We start from the raw sequence: 21,402 nt of genomic DNA, 5'->3' as shown, positions 1-21,402 counted from the left end.
CGGCCGGCCACTGAGTAATGCTCAAAGGTTGGCCAGTGGGGTTCGCCCTCCATCTGCTAGGCGTCAAGCTACGCTCCAAACCCCCCCGGTGGCTCCTCAGGTTACCTGGAGCTGCTCCGTCCTCCTCTTGTTCCACAGCGACGGCCTTGCACAAGAATCGGGTAAAGGACCCTTTTTGAATCGTCTGTTTTTGAATCCATTGACTCAGCCTGTTTCACCGCATCATGGAAGTTAAACTCTATTCAGACTCTTTAAAGTGAAGCAATAGATCTGGTTTTCAAGTAGTGGTTAATGACTCTCAATCCAAGCTGTTAATTGACGTTCATTAAGATGTTCTTCCTGAGACTATTAATAACACATCACACTAAGTGGAGACGTATCTTCTAATGAGGATTCATGGTGAGGTGGGAAAAGAAGGGAGCCAAAAGTGATCACAATGTTGTGCTGGTGAACATCCAGGCGGAGATCCTCCCTCATTCCTCTTTGGTCCATCCCTCCTGCTGTATTCCCTGGTCCCTCTCTCCTTCATCCCACCTCCTCTCTCCCTCCGATGCTCTGTTTATCTTCACTCATGCTCCCATCCAGATGCAGTGTTTCTCGCGTCACCCAGTGTACTGGCTGACTCCCGCCTTCTCCTCCATACTCTCCCTTCCACTCCACTATCGCTCTCTGTTTGCTTTTTCCACTGGCGTTGCCGAGGAACAAGCCTTGTGTAAGCTTTTCACATAGTTTTGAGTTTGACTTAAAACATTCATCCACAAACACATTTAGGGGATTTTGATGACTCTTTTAGTCATTCACACACTGATGGGGTGGTCAACCACACAGTGCGACAGACAGCTCGGCAGAGGCAGTCAGGCACTGAGCTAGGTGGAACCGGAATTGAACTAGCAACCTTCTGAATAACAGTCACCCACTCTACCTCCTGAGCTACTCCTCCTCACCATGTACCTGAGCAAAACCTTTCTTGAAATATGGAAATATAACTTTAATTGATGCACAGTCTATGTAACACACAGAGACACAGAAACGCATTTACAACCAACACGACGTATTTCTGTGTGTAAGTGTGTCTGTATGTCTCTGTGTGTGTGAGTATGAGAGTGTGCCTGTCTGTCTGTTTGTGTGTCTGTCTGCATGTGTGTTTGTGTGTGTGTGTGTGTGTGTGTGTGTGTGTGTGTGTATGTGTGTGTGTGTGGTGTGCATGTGTGTCATGTACAGAAGACCAAGCACCAGACTTGTGCATGTGTGTCATGTACACAGGACCAAGCACCAGACTTTCGACTCGGAATGAAACCCAACCCCAGCTATGTGCTTGAGGTTAATGCTAATTCTAATTAGCGGTGATGGCTGGGTACATTCAAATGCAACCACATGAAGGCTGCGAGCGGAGATGAGGTGAAGGCTGCCCCTGCCTTTATGTTGGGGAGAGGGCTGGCATGTGAGGGCTTAGCTGTTGTCAGTCTTCCTAGCTGCTACAGCCAGGCGGTGAAATGTGTGCTTGGTGCTCTCCTTCTCTGATCAACAGGTGAAGCTGACACACCTCCTACATTGGAGCGCAAATGCGACCGCTGTGGTGACATCCTCGTTAGATGATTGTTGGATTTCATGAGGCTGATAGCTTTATACACAGTATGTTGTCGCTTGTTGTACCAACAGTTGATTTATCTTCAAGAAACATCCACACCCACACACAAACACACTGCTCCACTCAATGTTTGGAGTTGAGCTGTGAACTAGTGATTTTGGAGGAGGCTGTAACTATGGGTTCACCTCACTGGGTTGTGACCTTCTGGTGAACAGTGATCTCCACACTGATCTCCACAGTGCGATGGAGCTGCTGGTCTTCAAGTGTTCAACACTTTGAGTGCTATCCTCACAGATTTTCTGTAAAATTATATAATCAAATCAAACTCTGCAGGCTGTAACTCAGATACCACCTTACCTCCAATATATACCTCTTTGTTATTCAATCATGACGTTTCATGACTACTTTTGGCAGTATTTTGAATAGATGTTTACCATTCTCTCTCTATCTCTCTCTCTATCTCTCTCTCTCTCTTTCCCCGTGTCTCTCTATCAGATGGACCCTGTGCAGAAAGCAGTGTTAAATCACACCTTTGGCGTTCCGCTGGTGAAGACCAAGCGGCCGATCATCTCCTGCAACGTCTGCCAGATCCGCTTCAACTCTGAGGTAAAACGAAATCCTCTACTTCAACTCTGAGGTAAAACAAAATCCTCTTCTTCAACTCTGAGGTAAAACTAAATCATCTGCTTAAACTCTGAGGTAAAACTAAATCATCTGCTTCAACTCTGAGGAAAGACAAAATCCTCTTCTTCAACTCTGAGGTAACATCAAATGATCCGCTTCAACTCTAAGGTAAAATTAAATCATGTTCTTCAACTCTGAGATAACATCAAATGATCAGCTTCTACTCTGAGGTGAAACAGATCTCTGGCTCCTTGTTAAACTGTTCTATAACTCCCTCTATAACTTCTATAACTCCCTCCCTACATCTGTTAAAGTAGGTCTTTTCCAACACACACACACTGACACACATCCATGAAATGCCTGAGACCCCACAGGATGTTGTTTTGACACTTGGGCCTCTCTGGTGTTGTGTACAGTCCAACATACACTGTTGACACAGACCACATGTCTGCTACATTTGTTTTATGTATGTTGTGGCAGCTGGGACACTTTGGGAATTTTACTTATTTCAGCAGAGCAACGTTTATGATTTATCGACGCCTTTAGCTTGTCAGATATTAAGGGCTTGGATAAAGATTCCCCCCTCAGATGATACTGATACTAACGATAACTGTAAGAATGATAATAATAATGAAAATATTTACAATAATGATAGTAATATTAATAATAATAATGGTTAAAATGATGATGAAGATAGTTGTTATTATAATTATAAGAGATTAGATAGATAGGAGTTAAGAGTGCATCTCTGTAAGTCAGAAATGATAAGATACAAAATAAGGAAAAGTGAGGAAAAACAAAGATCAGAAAAGCTATAATTAAAATATGTTATTATATTGTCATTAAGTTATAGTATTATATTGTTTATAATATAATTATTATGTGATTATATTACTGTGTTATTTTACTTTGATATTTTATAATTGTATTATATTGTTATATATATTTTTTATTATATTGTCATAGTATTATGTTATTAAATTGCAATATTATTACAATGATATATTTTCTAAACAACTTATTTAACCACAAGGTGTCATTTCTTTGCACAAACACATTATTCGTGGAACACATTCAGGGCCGATCTCAGTTCATTCTAAGACGATCATAGGAATAGATCAAGAATCCCATCGTATGTTTTTGTTTTTCTTTGCTTCAACCTGATATGGTTGAGCTGGTGCGGTGTGGTGCGCATCACTTGGCCACCAGGACCTGTATTCTGTGGTGCTTCAGAGTCAAGGTGCAGTTAGACGGATCTAGCCTCTGCATCTCCACTGGGTCTACCATCATGGCCTCATGTGGTCAGGCGCCAAACAACACTGTAATCTGCTGTCCCCTTTGCGAAAGCTCCAAACAACTTTGTGTTTACGCCTTTTTGTAGTCTTTAAGGACATGCTACACAGCTTTATGTCACACATCTGGGTGTGAAACTGGTATATAGTGCACAGGGGCACGGAGGGTTGTCATGTATTTTGCAGATGTAGACTACCAGCATGTAAACCATCCATCCATCTACAGTTTGTAGTCCAACCAGTCAGAAGCCGCCCCAGCTGTCTCCTCTAAAAACAATATTGGATATCAGACACTTTGCTCTGCCGCCACTCCTGATCTGATCCAGACATACAGCAGGAAGCCTGCTTGGTTCTCTGTAGTGAAACACACACACACAAACACACACACGCATGAACAAAAATACACACACACATACACACACACAAACACACACACACACACACACACACACACACACACACACACACACACACACACACATAAACACACACACACATAAACACACACACACACAAATACACACACACACACACACACACGCATGAACAGAAATACACACACACACACACACACACACACACCATGGTACATTATGGCTTACAGAGTTATATTGGGAAACAACCTTCTCATTGTCAGGCTTATGTAGCATATATGGAACTCAATTCTCACACACACAACCACACACACACACACACACACACACACACATTTGCAAGCTAAATTCTGATTTTGGGATGTTGTCAGACATGTATGACAACACATGTTTGCCACCCTTTCGCCTTCACTGCCAGCTTGAAAGCTACACTGTCCTATATCCACTTTGTCTTACGGAGCAGGCTGACTATATTGTCTTACAGGGCAGGCTGACTATATTGTCTTACAGAGCAGGCTGTGAATATTGTCTTACAGGGCAGGCTGTGAATATTGTCTTACAGGTAGCATCTCTCTGGCTTACACCAGGCCCTGCACGTGACTAACCACTTTGGCAAGTCTAAATATATCAAGTTTAACGTCAAAGCAGAAGGCATCTCTGACGGCAGCAAATACACTGTGTGAGTTACAGAGTCTGCAAATGCCACCCTTGCCTGATATTTTGTTATCTTAGCTCGTTCTTCCCTGTTAAAGTCAACCTTCCTAACGTTGACGTATCTCAGACTATCTCGTGCTCTGTGACTTGTTGATCCCCTCTTTGTGCTTTGCTCACTCTCTGGCTTTTCCTCCGCTGCATGACATTATGAACAGTGTAGAAAAACCAATGTATTATAAGATGTGGTCAAGGGCGTGGATTATCTCTGGCAGCCTATATGCACTGCATTCTGGGTTAGTGAGTCCATAGGGCTTGTGGAGAGGAGCACTAAAGAGCATGATATGTGCAGTAACCTTGGTGATGTACTGCATCAGTGACCTCACCTGCTCTGTCCGACCGCAACGGCCGACATCATGAGTGCTGCAGCAAATACTCCCCTCATCTTCCTCCTTCTCTTCTTCCTCCTGCCCCCCCACACACACACACACACAACACATGCACAAACACAACACATACAGAACATGCAACATACACGTACAACCACGTAACACACGTAGCCTACGTCCCACACGTAACACACACAAGCACACAAAACAAGACAAACACAACACTTACAACAAACAAAATATGCAACACACAACACTCACAACACAACCCATGCAACAAACACACAAAAGTACACTCTTCAGGCTTTGAAAACATCAGACTCCAAAGTCCAAAGCCTCCTTGGTGTGCTACATTGGACATAGCTCAGATAATAATAATAATAATAATAATAATAATAATACATTTTATTTATAATGCACTTTACATCAACTTAATGACCTCAAAGTGCTACAATGCACATGAAAAGAAAGAAAGAAAGAAATACAACATAAAAGACTAACTAGATTAAAAAGAAAAAATAACAGAGAAAAAATAATCATTTAAAATAGCACTTTTCTAAAAAGATGGGTTTTTAGGCCTTTTTTAAAAGAATCCACACTCTGTGGGGCCCTGTGATAATAGATAATGCCATGTGCCGAGCGGCAGGATGGTTGCTGAAAGGTTGACACTATAAGTACTCAGTTGGGTTGGTGTTTTGTCCCTGGGGAAACCGGACCCGGGTCTATGGAGCAGCTGGAGCCGCTCACTCTGTTGTCTGCTATTGGTAATATATATTGGTGTGTATGTCTACCATTGATAATGTATTGGTGTGTATGTCTACCATTGATAACCTATAGTGGTGTGTGTGTCTGCTATTGATAATGTATACTGGTGTGTATGTCTACTATTGATGATGTATACTGGTGTCTATGTCTACTATTGATAATGTATACTGGTGTGTATGTCTACCATTGATAATGTATTGGTGTGTATGTCTACCATTGATAATCTATAGTGGTGTGTGTGTCTGCTATTGATAATGTATACTGGTGTGTATGTCTACTATTGATGATGTATACTGGTGTCTATGTCTACTATTGATAATGTATACTGATGTGTATGTCTACTATTGATGATGTATACTGGTGTCTATGTCTACTATTGATAATGTATACTGTTGTGTAAGTCTACATTGATAATGTATACTGGTGTGTATGTCTACATTGATAATGTATACTGGTGTGTATGTCTACAATTGATAATGCTTAGTACTCATGATCTTAGAGTCATGCTTTTAAGCCTGACTCTAAGCATGACTTAGAGTCAGGCTTAAAGGGGGGCTCGGTGGCTGGGCAGCGTGTCATGCCAGTTGACCCTCTGGTCACCGACCCTCGGAATGCGTGGAGCTATGCGCTAATCGGAAAGAAATGGCGCTGTCTGTGCAGAGCTTGGTTCAAAAAGATATTTGGACTGTTATGAAGTCAACAGCTGGGCTAGACCAATACAACCAATTGCACAACACAATAAGTGCTTCCATTGGATAAAGCCACCCAAGAAAAAAGTTTCTGGTGAGAATAGTTGCCAGTTAAACGTAGAGTTGAGACATTTTTGAGGCCTCTGTGCTCCTTTCTATCCTCACCCTGATGTTCTTTGTATCATTGAGCTGTCCCATGGTGCACCATCCTATAGTCCTTTGGTGCAAGACCCATGTAGCATCCTTCTGTAGTTCAATGGTGCATCATTGGAGATAATGGAGATTTACACATTGAATGCAATAGTAATTGTGTGCGTTTGTTACAGTAAGCACAAGATACACAAGGTACTGTAGAGATACTGTACCAGTTCAGACACTGTACAAACACAGTAGGGTCTTCTAATTTTTGCTCCCCCCCTCCCCCTCCCCCAGAGCCAGGCAGAAGCCCACTACAAAGGGAACCGCCACGCCAGGAGGGTCAAAGGCATCGAGACGTCCAAGAGCCGGCCCCAGGAGGGGGACAAGCCCCTGACAGCCCCCCCTATCTCCCCCCCACCCGGAGGGCCCTTGGGCGGCTCCTGTGACAGCGAACCCATCCCAGCAGGTGAGTGGGGGTACGGAGTGAAGCCCGAATAAAGAGAGAAGACAGGAGGATGATCATGAATCTTTTAGCGGTGAAGTGGGAATCATATCGGCAGTGAACTTTTAGTTGCGAGTAGACGAGAGCTAGAATGCAGTGACGCAGAATTCTGAATGAGGACTGTGTAAAAACATACTCACGGGCTCTGCTGGCCAGGAACCATGTTGTGCTTTCTAATGGGCACATCGTCCCTGTGTGTGGTCCTTTCCACCAACACACAATGCAGGACTCCAGTGCTACCCGCGATACCCAAATGGGAACTCCTACCTGTAAATGTCATAAGCCCCCTTTACATATTGATGTTACAGAAGAGTGCTATTTTTATATGCTTGAAACCAAAGGAATGAAGGTCATCCAGAATACATCACATTTTACTCTGGCTAAGAGCTATGTAGCTAAGAGCCAGCCAATTCAAAATCCAGGCACCACATTTCTTTCTATATGAGTGTCCATTTGAACCAGCGCCTCATTGGACTATAACTGATTCTTAAGCATTTCCTCAGAACTGTAGTGTCGCTTTGTTTGACCGGAAGAAGGCAAGGCAGGTTCAGCGTTCACTCTCTAAGACCATGGGCAGGTGTCCTTGAATGAACAATGTGTGATTGGGCAGTTTTATGGCAACTTTCAAACGAGACCCCATTGCAGTTAATTGCATTAAATCTGAGAGAGAGAGAGAGAGAGAGAGAGAGAGAGAGAGAGAGAGAGAGAGAGAGAGAGAGAGAGAGAGAGAGAGAGAGAGAGAGAGAGAGAAAGAGAAAGAAAGAGAGAGAGCGAGAGAGAGAGATGAGAGTTGAAATAGATGGAGAGGGGTGGACACATGAAATAGAAGGAGAGGGATGGACACATGAGGGCGGAGTTGGTGAGTGACTGAGTTATCATTATTATTCACTGTTATTATTATTGTGAATTTTGAATCAATTTCTCTCCATGTCAAGATAGAATGTATGGAAAAGCTGCTACACTAACTGAATGAATGTGAAGGGAGATGTCGGTTGACACAGTGTGCTGCTGCAGCACTGACCAAACATCTCAAACATTGACAGGCACTGTGTGAAGCTACCACATTTGAGCCCACTTGAATGGAATCACTCATTGTGGAGGGAAATTAGCTTCTCAGGACACAGGGCATAGTCCAGGCTGTGCCTGTCCCTCTATTTAAAGAACTGTCTCTGCTCTTATCTTGCCGCTTTGTTTGTCTGTCTCGGCTGTTTCTCCCTGACCTCCATAAGGCTTTCATTACTTATCCACTTCTCTCTTTCTTTATCCCTCCATCATCTTCCCATTCTAAACTAAAACTGAGGCTAAGTAGTTTCTCTTACTGCCTCCCTCCCTCCCTCCCCTTCGCTCCCCTCGATAGGAAAAGTTTCCATTCCCTCATTGTCCCCTCAATGCCCTTGGATTAAAATGCTGAGCACCAAAGGGAGATGCAGCAGCAGTCGTGTTTTGGTGACAATTATGTTAGGATTGTCAAGCTTACTATTAACCAGCTATTGACCTCCATAGAGGAGGGTGAGGGGAGAGAGGGAGGTGGGGGGGGCACACACAAGCCGAACACTCCATAGAAGAAATGTTAAAAAACATTGCACCAACATATGTCAAAATTGGGTCCTGAGCATATTTGCCATGAGTTTTTCCATATGCATACCAAATTCTGTCTCCTTTGTGTGTCCAGCCTGGACACTGGAAAAGGTTTCTTCATCTCTTTGTTCAGGAGAGACTGTAAGGCCTGTTCCATTCTATTTGCCATCAATTAGAGATCCCTGCCTGGTGTAGGGAACCAGAGCAGGCTGCCATAGTTTAACTCTCTGCAGAGCGAGAGCTCAGGGAGTCAGCAGCATGGGAAAAAATGCCTTTTTCCATCCAAGTCCCTTCTCTCTCGTGGCCGAGAACATAGGCTCATCCTAATTAATTTGAGTGAGTGTGTATGTGTGTGTGTGTGTGTGTGTGTGTGTGTGTGTGTGTGTGTGTGTGTGCATGTGTGTGTGTGTGTGTGTGTGTGTGTGTGTGTGTGTGTGTGTGTGTGTGCATATGTGTGTGTGTGTGTGTGTGTGTGTGTGTGTGTGTGTGTGTGTGTGTGTGTGTATGCGGTGGACTAACAGCTAAGCAGTGAGGGCTCAGAGCTGTGTGAGCTGACAGCTGTGAGTCTGGAGGATGGAGACTGGAGACCGAGAGCCTGGTTCACAAACACACTGGGTGTGGTCGCTCAGACCCAGCCCACACACACACACACACACACACATACAACACACACACACACACACACACACACACATTCCACTGCATATGGACAGACCAACACACACACACACACACACACACACACACACACACACACACACACACACACACGCATTCCATTGCAGGTCGAGATACCAACGCACACACAAACACACATTCTATTGCATGTGGAACTTACATATAAATGTATGTATACCCATTTAGGTAACACTTTATTTGAAGGTGTATGCATAAGACATCAGACAGTCTTTAAGTCATAAGACTGTCATTACACTGTCATAACCATGACATGACGCCTGTCATGAACATTATGAATAGTTATGACTGTTGTCACAAAGCGTCATTCGGTCAATTATGTCACGTTTAATGCAACATTGACATTGTATGAGATGTCTTTGTTATGACAACCTGACATAAGCTGAGACAAAATAACTTGTCGATGTCTTTGTTATGACAACCTGACATACGCTGAGCCGAAATAACTTGTCGATGTCTTTGTTATGACAACCTGACATAAGCTGAGACAAAATAACTTGTCAATGTCTTTGTTATGACAACCTGACATTAGCGAAGACAAAATATCTTGTCAATGTCTTGTTTATGTCGACTTGACACTAACCAATAACATGACCTGTCATAAACATGTGATAGTAGGCTTAATAATCAAATGTAAAGAAACTATTTCGATTTATGTAACATTACATTAAACGTCATAAAAAAGTATGCGGAAGGTTTAAACATTGACTGTCATGAGACCTTTATTATACTGTCATGAATATTATACTGTTTGCCTCAAGTAAAGTGAAACAATTTGGACATTTCAATAACATGTCATTAAGCGTTATTACACAATCTAATGCGTTTACAACAGGCTCATGAATGATTCTGTTGGCATCAAGTAAAGTGAAACAATTTGGACATTTCAATAACATGTTATAAAAAGTTACTACACTGGCTAATTTTCACATTGAATGTCATTAGACCTTTATTATACTGTCATGAATTATTCCCTTTACCTCAAAGTGAAACAATTTGGACTTTTCAGTAAATGTTATTACACTTAATTAGACACACAACAGTGTGCAGTAGTCACAACTTCATAAATGTAACATGAAGCATGTGGTTATAATATGAGGAAATACCTAAACAAAAGCAATATAAGTCAAGAGTCTCTTTTATTTACATTAAGACACAAAACAAAAACTGTATACAGTGGTGGCCAAAATGATCATCATGTGTTTACCGAATCCGAATATTAAATCAATGCTCTGCTGTCGTAGAAAACACTACCGCTTCAGTCAAAAGGTGCTGCTCAAATCAAAAGAAACTTTCTCTGAGCTACTTCAACCTAACAACCCTTACACTTTGACCTCAGCTGTTTTTTCACATCATGAAAAAGTCTGCCCAAGATACCATCATAATGGCGGACACCTAACCAGTTGTGCCACTCAATCATATCGAGGTGAATCTTCAGGGACTCAGGAGTCCGATTACCTCTATGACGCCATATTTCTAGTTTGTATTTCTGCCATGCACGCTCAATATGTTGGGTATGAGCACCACTGACTGGGTCGACAAAGTTCCTTTTATGGCAGACAGAATACTGTTCAAAACCATAGCTAGAAAGCTGCCCTTTGTAAGCACGCCTCACAAAGGGCAGTCAGGATGGATGGATGTTCTTGGTCTGATGTGTTTTTTGATTTGGTGGATAAGGGTTTTCCGTGTGCGGTCCCTGACGAGCCTCAGAATGGGTCTATTAGAGGTCCCATCTATCTCCAGCATGCCGAAGACCCACTGGCGTTCCCTTCTCCAAGTGTTGCCACATCGGCCACGATGGTACTGCAAAGTAAACAAAAAAAGGAACAAAGAAATATACTTTAATAAGGGTTGGGCAATTTCATTTTTAACACATTGGTATCCATTCCACTTACACTACGGTATACAGTATTTTCATGCTATTTAAAAAATAAATAAACAACATTTCGGACCAAAGTGTAATCAGCACTGTGGAAAAACCACATACTTCTTATTTAACACACAGTATGTTACATGACCAAAAGTTCTGCACAGTCAAGAAGCAAAATATAGTCACAATAACAGAGCGACACAATATTTATAAAATAAATGAATAGAGGAATAAGAATATACTAGAAACACAGGTAATGATACACACAGAAAGAAACAATAGACAAAAATAAAAACCTCTCATGCTGGGTTAAAGCCAATGAGTCAATCAAAAATTAGTCTTAAGATGTGATTAAAAAACAGGCAGTTTGGAGGCTTGTCCTCACATGGAGGGGCAGCTTGTTCCACAGTTTAGATGCTAAAACTATGAAAGCTCAGTCTCCCCTGGTCTCAAGTGTTGTCTTTGAGACTGAGACTGGTCAAACGACCTCAAAGACCTGGAGAGGACATACTTGTAAAAGGTCTGTAATGTAGTGTGGTGCTAGGCTATTTAAAGATTTAAAAGCATATAATAAAATATTAAAATTTATTCTAAAATGCACAGGGAAACAATGGACGGAGGCCAGGATTGGAGAAATATGTTCTCGCTTTTAAATGCCGGTTGCAAGCCAAGCGTCAACTTTCTTCACTTCATTAGAGCCTCAATTGATAACAATCTTGATTTGACAACAGAGTTCACTTGTTGATCTATTATGTTTTTATTTATGTTAATTAAAGCCGGAATAAGTGTGCACACAAGGAAACAGTGGACATCTGAATTATTCTCCAAATATTAGAATATATTATTTGACATTAATATATTCTCAAATTAGTAAAAATTATAAATGTGAACTTAAGTAAAGATATGGTACAGCTGCATACATTGACAGCCTACCTTTCGTTTGTGGGCAAATTTGCTCTCATTAATGATGACAAATCGATGACGACCACCAATTTTCATTCCTCTCCACGCAGTCGAGTGAGGGCAGCAACACACACCTTCAAATGTAGAAATATTAAAGTTAACCTGTAGCAATGCCTTAGTATGGAACTAAATATTCTGTATGCATAATGAATTAAGTTTGTTTTGCATTTTCGCACACAAGCCATCAATGTACTGTATTTTCATTGAATGTGTACCACCTAAGTTTGTATCAATGTTGAACCCATTTGTTAACAGTGGGTTGGGACGAGACTGTATAAAACAGGTTGAGTATGGTCATATCTACCTTTCCGAATGGTTTTGTCATTCTTGTCAGCGTTTTGGTGCTTGCTGCTATCCCACCAGTGACCATAGCAAGCTGCTTAGATTGATTAAACCTTGTGCAAACCTAAAAACCTAAAAAAAAAATTAAATGGACCTAATTGGAGCAACTCAAAATTGTACTGTTGTTAGAATAAAAGCCTGGCCTGCATAATTGCCTGTTATTGAATTGGGCTGACATGAAAAAAAAAGCAAAGAGTACTATGCTTAAAATTTGTTTAGCTAGTACCTAAGTTTAATTCCAATTTTATTTTAATCAATAGAAGAATAACATTTGAATTTGATTTGTTTAACATTTTGAAAAATGAAACTATACCGGAGCATGAACTCAAGCCATTTCTTCAAAGGGGTGTGAGACCTGGTGAATATTGATCCTTTACGCACTGAGAGTGGAACATTTGTGATGCTTACAGACCCTGTGAAAAAATAAGGCGAAATTGTGAATAAGATCAATTATTATTAGATTTCAGGCAGCTAAATTGAAAAAATGAAAGTGAAGCGAATCCAATGATCCATTTAAAAGTATCAGCTATGTTCTATGACTTTATTAATACTTAAATTAAAAAACAAGTATGTGGTAACCCAGCGATGGGTTACCACATTAACCCATCGCTGCGCTTGAATTTGACCAAATGCATTCTTCTATGGCATTTTGCACAGTTAATCCTTCTCCTTAGGATACCCCATTTCTGCATCCATCAAACTATTTTTCTTTTGTTTTTCTTATTATCAGAACACCGAATATTTTTTAGAAGCAGCAGCAGCCGCTTTTGAAAACACCTTGCCCTTCACAGCGCCGTGCTGAACCCTCCGGCAGCGAGGCGGTTATAAGGGCAGTTGCTGCGCGGCGGTGTGCAAGCGCCTGAAGGGTCTGTTGTGTGTGAAAGACTGACACGCACACGTGTTGCTTCAGAACGTACACTGCATTTCTTTACTTCAGTCTCATGTGTCGATCAACACTTCCTTGTTTTACAATGCGCGCGCATTACACGTCACGTCGCATCCCACAATAATCCCACAGTCTCTTAAAGGAACCGTAACCACTATTTAGCAACATACAGCAAACCCATGTATCACAGTGTGACCATGTTATTAGAACATAACATTATTAGAACATAACATTTTCCTCCCCCCACGAAAAAGCAAACAGCATACCACCCCAACTAACAACCAACCCAAACATTCGTCAAGAAAACTGAACATCTAATCAAGATATCAAAATGTACTAGGCAAAAATCTGTGAAGACAACCGTTAGACTAAACATGGTAATTCGTGACATAGTCCTGCAAGGCAACAGGCCGAGCCCTGGCCCGCACCGGCCTCGGGTCCGGCACCACAACCTCCTGGCGTGGAGCTGCGGGGGGTGCAACCGGGGGCGGGGGTGGGCCCGGATCAGTGGCCATGTTGTAGGGGAATGGTGACTGGGCTTGTGCCGTGGCCAAGTGCTCAGAGAGGGGTTCCGGGACTTTCCTCAGCCTACTAGCATGCCACCGTGATCCGTCGTCGAGCAGAAATGTGGCGGGGCCAAGAAGGCGACTGATCTGTCTGGGTTGGGACCAGAACGAGGCCAACTTGTTGTGTCGCTGCGGCCGTCGAGCCCTGACCCAGTCTGAGACCTGAAGGGATGGTGGCCTCGCCCTGCACTTCTTGTCCACACTTTCCCTCGTCTCCTGCTGCCGTGCAGCAACAGTCTCTCGGATTCGGGCCAGGGAGGGCATGGGAAAATCACTATTTGGTGCTCGGAGCCTGTGTAATGGCAGTCCCAATTCTCGTCCGAGCATCAGAAACGCTGGTGACACAAGCGTGGTGGAGTGATGGCTTGCTCTGTAGTGCAGCAAGGTCTGGTTGAGTGCCTCCTCGAATGCACAGCCTTGGGCCAGGTGTGCACGAATCCCGTTCTTCAGTGTTGCATTAAAATGCTCTACTCCACCGTTGGCCTGTGGGTGGTAAAAAGCGGTTCGGATGTGCTTGACACTCCTGCTGGCAAGAAAGTCAGAGAACTCCGCAGACGTCATCTGCGGGCCATTATCTGTTGTTATGGCCCGAGGCACGCCCCAGCGGGCAAAGAGGCCATCCAGTATCCGAACCATGACGTGCGACATCACCGTCCCCACTGGCACAACCTCCGGCCACTTAGAGTGGAGGTCGTAAACGACCACCAGGAAGCGCTGGTGGTGGGGAACACCACGGCCATGGATTTCCCCACAGATGTCCAGCTGTACATTTTCCCAGGGACGTGAAGGCCAGGGGAGCGGTTGCAGGGGAGGGGTTGAAGGGGGTCCGGTTTTCCCACTGAGGAGGCACGCTGAGCAGTCCTGGACCAGATGTTCAATATCGCGGTCGATGGCTGGCCACCACACCAACTCACGGCACCGCTGCTTGAGTTTCACGATTCCCAGGTGGCCCTCATGTGCCATTGACAGGACACGTGCACGCAAAGTGTTTGGGACGACGGTGCAGAGCCCCCTCGAGACACACGTGTCTGCCCAGCAGGAGAGCTCATCTTTCACCCGAGCAAACGGTTTCAACTCTTCCGGGATGTGGGACGGCCAGCCGTTTCTGATGTAGGTGCACAGCTTGGATAGTATCGGGTCTCGTCCTGATTCAGTGTTCAGTTCCTCCAGTGTGACTACTGGCTGCAATGGTGCATAGAGCGCTTGGATGAGAGCTGGTTCTTCATCGTGTGATGGTACAGAAGGGTTTGGGGCTGCGATGGAGCGAGAAAGGAGATCTGCCACCACGTTTTCCCTGCCCGGCATGAAGATGAGGTCATAGTGGTACTGGCGGAGGCGTTCCGCCCAGCGATGGAGTCGGAGAGGCTTGTGTCCCGAACCTGACGTGGAGAGCACCGTTGTGAGGGCCTGGTGGTCCGTCCTGATGGTGAAATGACGGCCATAGACATACACGTGCCACCTCTCGCACGCCCACACACAGGCCAATGCTTCACGTTCACCCACGGAGTACCGCTGCTCAGTGGGTGTCAGGGCCCGAGATGCGAAGGCAATTGGCCTCTCCGTGCCGTCATGAAGCTGTGACAGGACAGCTCCAACTGCAGCAGTGGAGGCGTCGCAGGTGATGAAGGTTGGGCTCGAGAGGCTGAAATGGGCGAGGACTGGAGGTGAGGTTAATTGTTTTTTCAGCATGAAAAATGACTCAGAGCACTGTGGTGACCAAGCCCACGGCTCCTCCTTCTTCAGGAGCTGCCGGAGGGGTGCTGTCATTTGTGAGTAGTTGGGCAGGAAACGCAAATAATAAGCCGTCATTCCTAGGAACGATGCAACCTGTGTGATGGAGGTTGGTTCAGGGATGCGTTGTATTGCGTCAACGTTGGAGGAGAGAGGTGCAATGCCATCAGCTGAGAGGCGGAATCCAATTAAGTCCACAGTCGGTACTGAGAAGAGACATTTCTCCCCATTCAGTGTCAGGTGATGTTTGGTGAGGGCCACAAACACTCTGTGTAAGCGGGCATCGTGGGTGGCTTGGTCTGGCCCATGCACCACAATGTCGTCCAGGTAAACTGCTGTCCCCGGGACCCCAGCGAGAATTGTAGACATGACCTTTTGGAAGCAGCTGGGGGCAGAGCTAAGACCAAACGGCATGCGTGTGTACCTGAACACCCCAGCGTGTGTCACAAATGCTGTCAGGTCCCGGCTGGCCGGGTGAAGGGGAACTTGCAGGTAGCCCTGGCGTGAATCCAACTTTGTGAAGACCGTTGATCCATGGAAAAGAGAGGTGAGCTCCTCAGCTGTAGGTAAAGGATATTTGTCTGGAATGACAGCTTTGTTGACCTGTCGCAGATCCACACAGACCCGGAGGCCCCCTGACTTTTTCTGTGCGACCACCAGGTTTGAGATCCAAGGTGCTGCATTTATTGGCTCGATGATGCCCTCTTCTAGCAGGGAGGTGAGCTCTGCAGTGACGCCCTCCCGGAAGGTGAGTGGCAGGCGCCTGAGGGGCTGCATAACTGGTGTCACGGCAGGGTCAACCAGGGGCCGATGAGTGAATGCTGTCAAGCGGCCCAGGCCGTCGAACAGCGCTGGCCACTGCTGGTGCATCGTTGGGAAGACCTGCATTATAGCTCTTCCACTATTGTCCATCAGAGAGAAGCCCAGTGCAATGAAGAGATCGAGGCCAAGAAGGTTGGTTCCCCGCTGTGCCACATGAAAAGGGAAGGAGGGAAGGTGTATCGTACCATAGCGGACAGGCAGGTCAATTGTGCCCACCAGCTCGATGGCAGAATTTGCATATCCCCACAAGCTTGTGGATGGGGGTCCCAGTGGCATGCGGGAAAAGAATTTCCTGTATGTGGCCAAATTGAGGAGCGATGCTGCAGCCTCAGTGTCCAGGATGAGTGGCACGCTTACCTCCCCCAGCCGCATCGTGCAAGTTTTGAATGATACTCGTGTAGAACGGATATTACTAATTTCTGTGTATCCGGAAGTGGACTGAGGAAGCCTGTGCTGCCGTGCTTCATTGGTTGGAGCTGAACGACAGACTTTAGCAAAGTGGTTTAATCTAGAACAGTTTCTGCAAACCTGTCCACGGGCAGGGCACTGTGATGCTCTTGTAGCATGAGAACTGGATCCACAGTTGCCACTATTGCGTCTGGAGCCCACAGTGGGGCGCTGTCTATTCATTTGTTGCACAGGCAGGCTGTCACCGCTATCAGTGGGCGGGAAAAACTGTGACGTTTCTGTGCGCTGCAGCTGTTGCGCTAACGCTGTGTGGTGAGCAGGGCTGGTCAGCAGAGTAGAGCATTCTAGAGCACATTCCACTTGCAACGCTATTTTGATTGCATCAGTCAGTGACAAATCATCAGGTTCCATAAGCAGTTATTCCCGTGTCTTGTCACATGACGTGCCTTCTATCAGCTGGTCTCTGATCATTTGGTCATGCAATGCTCCATACTCACAGGCTCGTGCCAGCTCACGTAGGTCAGCTACAAAAGTCTGTATAGACTCGCTGGGTCGTTGGTGGCGCTTCCTGAGTCTGTACCGTCGTATCAGGACACGTTGTTTCCCAGAGAAATGGTCCGTCAGCAGCTTGACTGTATCCTCGAAAGCTGTTGCTGAGCCGAGCGCTCCAAGAACACGCTGGCCCTCGGTACCGAGGCAGTGGACGAGGATAGCGGTCCTTCGCTTGTCGGGAAGCTCGTCGTCGGAGAATCCGAGCGCATCAACATAGGCATTAAAACCTGTCAGCCACCGTGTCCATGGCACTGCGGGTTCCCCGGGTACCGCGAGAAACACTTCGGGTGGGGGAAGGCTAAATCCAGCCATCCTTGTCGCCAAATGTTGTGTGTGAAAGACTGACACGCACACGTGTTGCTTCAGAACGTACACTGCATTTCTTTACTTCAGTCTCATGTGTCGATCAACACTTCCTTGTTTTACAATGCGCGCGCATTACACGTCACGTCGCATCCCACAATAATCCCACAGTCTCTTAAAGGAACCGTAACAACTATTTAGCAACATACAGCAAACCCATGTATCACAGTGTGACCATGTTATTAGAACATAACATTATTAGAACATAACAGGGTCATCAACGAGTAGTTATGAAAGTGTTGTAAAATATCTCCTCCGAAGCTGTAGGGGGAGCTCAATGTGAGCGCAAACCAAGAAAACAGCGAAGAAGTGGCCAAAGTTCCAAACAAGCTAGCGCCAAAATTTAAACCAGCCAATCAGAGGTGACAATTCTAAATAATGCGTAGCCAATGAGAGGGAGGTGGAGGCCATCAACTGAATTTGGGAAATGAAACAGACGAGTTGGATGCGCACCAAAGACTGTCAGAAGAGTCAGACGATAAACTATTCTAGGTAAGCAAAAAAATGGTATAACATTTTGTGGCAACCCGGGCCCAGGAGTGTCTCTGTCTAACGGGAAAAATCACTCGTCACGAGTGGTTTACAGCCCTGGAGGGCATTTATTCGGGGAAATCAAGGGGTTCCCGTGGAACCAGGCCGACAACGGGGAAACGAAAAATGGAACACCTACTCCGTGAGTCAGGGAAAAATGGGGCCAATGTTCTATCCTCTCGGGGGGGAAGGGGTGGGGGCTGGTCGGGCCGGCGTTCCGGTGCATGGCGGCTGGTCCTTGGACGGGGCGCGTTCCGCTGGGAGCCTGTCGGGCCGTCTCGGTTCACCTTCCTGATCTTCGTACAGCCGCAGCTCTGGGTTTAGTCCCCTTTCACCCAGCTCCAACTCTGTTTGGGGGACAGGTGACAATCTCTTTCAAGGGTTACCTCTCCCTCCTCGCTCTCCGCCGCAGGTGTTCCCTGTTTCGCCGATTATTGGGGTGGAGGGGGCGTGCTCTGGCTCCACCTGCTGGACAGGGGCAGTACACGCCCTCTACAACCTCTCCCCTGGGCCTTCCAGCCCAGGGGGTTGGGGTCGGGTTGCCACACTCCTCCACCGCTGGTTTACGCCTCGGGTCATCTTTGACTGTCCATAGGCATGCCTCTCGGCGGGACAGAGCGTTGGCGTTGGCATGTTCCCTGCCCGGTCTGTGGTCCACCTGGAACCTGTAGTCCTGGAGTGCCAGGAACCACCTCGTCACCCATGCGTTGGTATCCTTCGCCCCGGCCATCCACTTCAGTGGTGCGTGGTCGGTCACCAGCGTGAACTCCCGACCCAGGAGGTAATACCTCAACTTATCCAGGGCCCATTTGATGGCCAGGGCCTCCTTCTCCACGGTGGAGTAGTTTCTCTCGTGGGGTGGGAGCTTCCGGCTGAGGTACGTCACCGGGTGTTCTTCTCCCGCCCAAACCTGGGAGAGTACCGCTCCCAGCCCCACTTCGGATGCATCGGTATGTACTGTTAGGGGTAGAGAGAAGTCAGGGGTTATTAGCACGGGTTCGGAGCAGAGGGCCCTTCTGAGGGTTGCGAAGGCTCCCTCTGCTGCCTCCATCCACCTTACCCGGTCCGGCAGGGCCTTCCGGGTCAGATCGTTCAGGGGGCTAGCCAGAGTGGCGAAGCCGTGGATAAACCTCTGGTAGTATCCTACCAGCCCCAGGAATGACTTCACCTGCTTCTTGGTGGTGGGCCGGGGCCAGTCCCGGATAGCGGCGACTTTGTTCTCCTGGGGTCGGACATTCCCCCGTCCCACCTGGTATCCCAGGTACGACGCCCCCTCCATCCCCAGGTGGCGCTTGGTGGGGTTGGCTGTGAGCCCGGCCCTCCTCAGCTCCGCCAGGACCGCCCGCAGCTGTCGGAGGTGTATATCCCAGCTTGTGCTGTGAATAATGATGTCGTCAATGTAGGCGACTGCGTACGCCTGATATGGCCAAAGGATCTGGTCCATCATTCTCTGGAAGGTGGCCGGGGCGCCATGGACGCCAAAAGGGAGGACCGTGTATTGGTACAGTCCTCCCGGGGTCGCAAACGCCGTTATCTCCCTAGCGGCCCTGGTGAGGGGCACCTGCTAGTACCCCTTGTTGAGGTCCAGGGTGGTGAGGTAGTGGGCCGGCCCGAGCCGCTCGATCAACTCATTTACCCTGGGCATGGGGTAGGCGTCAAAGTCTGACACCTCGTTCAGTTTCCGGAAGTCAGAAGCGTTGCAGAAGCGGAATGTGCCGTTGGGTTTAGGGACCAGGACGACAGGGCTAGACCATGTGTTGCGGGACTCCTCAATGACCCGGAGTCAGAGCATTCGGGCGACTTCCTCCCGGATGGCGTTCCGGCGGGCTTCTGGGACCCGGTAGGGGGGACGCGCACCGGGATGCCGTGGGTCGTCTTGATGTCGTGGTGGGCCACGGTGGTGACCCCTGGGGACCTCCAAAAAGACATCCTGGTGCTGGAGGATGACCTCTTCGAGATCCTGTTTCTGGGCGGGACTGAGATCTTCGCCCATGGGGACCACCGGTATGTCGCGCCGGGCGGCCAGAGCGAGGGGAGCCGGCGCCGGCACGGGTGGTCCGGACCTCCACTGCTTCAGCAGGTTGATGTGGTACAGCTGGGTGGGTTTTCGTCTCCCGGGCTGCCTCACCCGGTAATTAACCTCCCCCACCTGGTCGACGACCTCGTAGGGCCCCTGCCACGTGGCCAAGAATTTACACTCCGCCGTGGGGATGAGGATCATGACCAGGTCTCCGGGCCGGAACATGCGTAGCTGGGCCCCCCGGTTGTAGACCCGGGCCTGGACCTGCTGCGCCTGCCTAAGGTGGTCCCGTACGATGGGCCAGACCTGGGCCATGCGGCCCCTCATCTGCTCCACACGGTCGACCATGGTGCGATGGGGGGACGGTCGACTCTCCCACGCCTCCTTGGCGAGGTCGAGGAGCCCCCTGGGTCTCCTCGTGTACAACAGCTCGAAAGGAGAGAAGCCCGTCGAGGCTTGGGGTACTTCGCAGATTGCGAATAGGACATGGGGCAGGAGCTGGTCCCAGTTCTTCCCATCCACGTCCATGACCTTCTTCAACATCTGTTTTAGTGTTTTGTTGAAGCGTTCCACAAGCCCGTCGGTCTTGGGGTGGTACACCGAGGTCCGGAGCTGGGTCACCTGGAGGAGACTGAGCAGTTGTTTCATGACTCGGGACATGAAGCAGGACCCCTGGTCCGTTAGCACTTCGCTTGCTATCCCCACTATACTGAACAGTAGCATTACCTCCTTGGCTACCGCCTTCATGGTGGCGGCGCAGAGGGGAGGGGCTTCGGGGTACCTGGTGGCGTAATCCACGATGACCAGTATGTACTTGTGTCCCCGGCTGGTCTTTGGGAGGGGGCCGACAATGTCTAGAGCTATCCGGTCAAACGGGACTTCAATGATCGGCATGGGGATCAGAGGGTTTCGTACCGAGGGTCTCGGGGTGGTGCGCTGGCATTCGGGGCAGGACTGACAATATCGGGCTACGTCTCCTTTCACTCCAGGCCAGTAGAACCTAGCTAGAATCCTTTCCCTGGTTTTATCCATGCCTAAGTGGGCCCCTAGCAGGTGGGAGTG

At 47.2% G+C, this 21,402-nt stretch overlaps 1 protein-coding gene across 1 annotated transcript in view; it reads left to right on the top strand.

Moving 5' to 3' along the window:
* Window positions 1–21,402, top strand: part of znf385a (zinc finger protein 385A) — an 82,602-nt gene that overhangs the window by 44,347 nt on the left and 16,853 nt on the right. Inside the window, exons 3-4 of the mRNA XM_079740884.1 lie at window positions 2,084–2,194; window positions 6,805–6,976. Of these exons, the coding sequence (XP_079597010.1) occupies window positions 2,084–2,194; window positions 6,805–6,976 (283 nt within the window). The remainder of the gene's footprint in view (window positions 1–2,083; window positions 2,195–6,804; window positions 6,977–21,402) is intronic.

Source organism: Pollachius pollachius, assembly GCF_949987615.1.
Source record: "Pollachius pollachius genome assembly, chromosome: 8".
In the NCBI taxonomy this organism is placed as follows: Eukaryota; Metazoa; Chordata; class Actinopteri; order Gadiformes; family Gadidae; genus Pollachius; species Pollachius pollachius.
The sequence above is the reverse complement of the archived record's forward strand: the minus strand, read 5'-3'. Positions and strand labels throughout refer to the sequence as shown.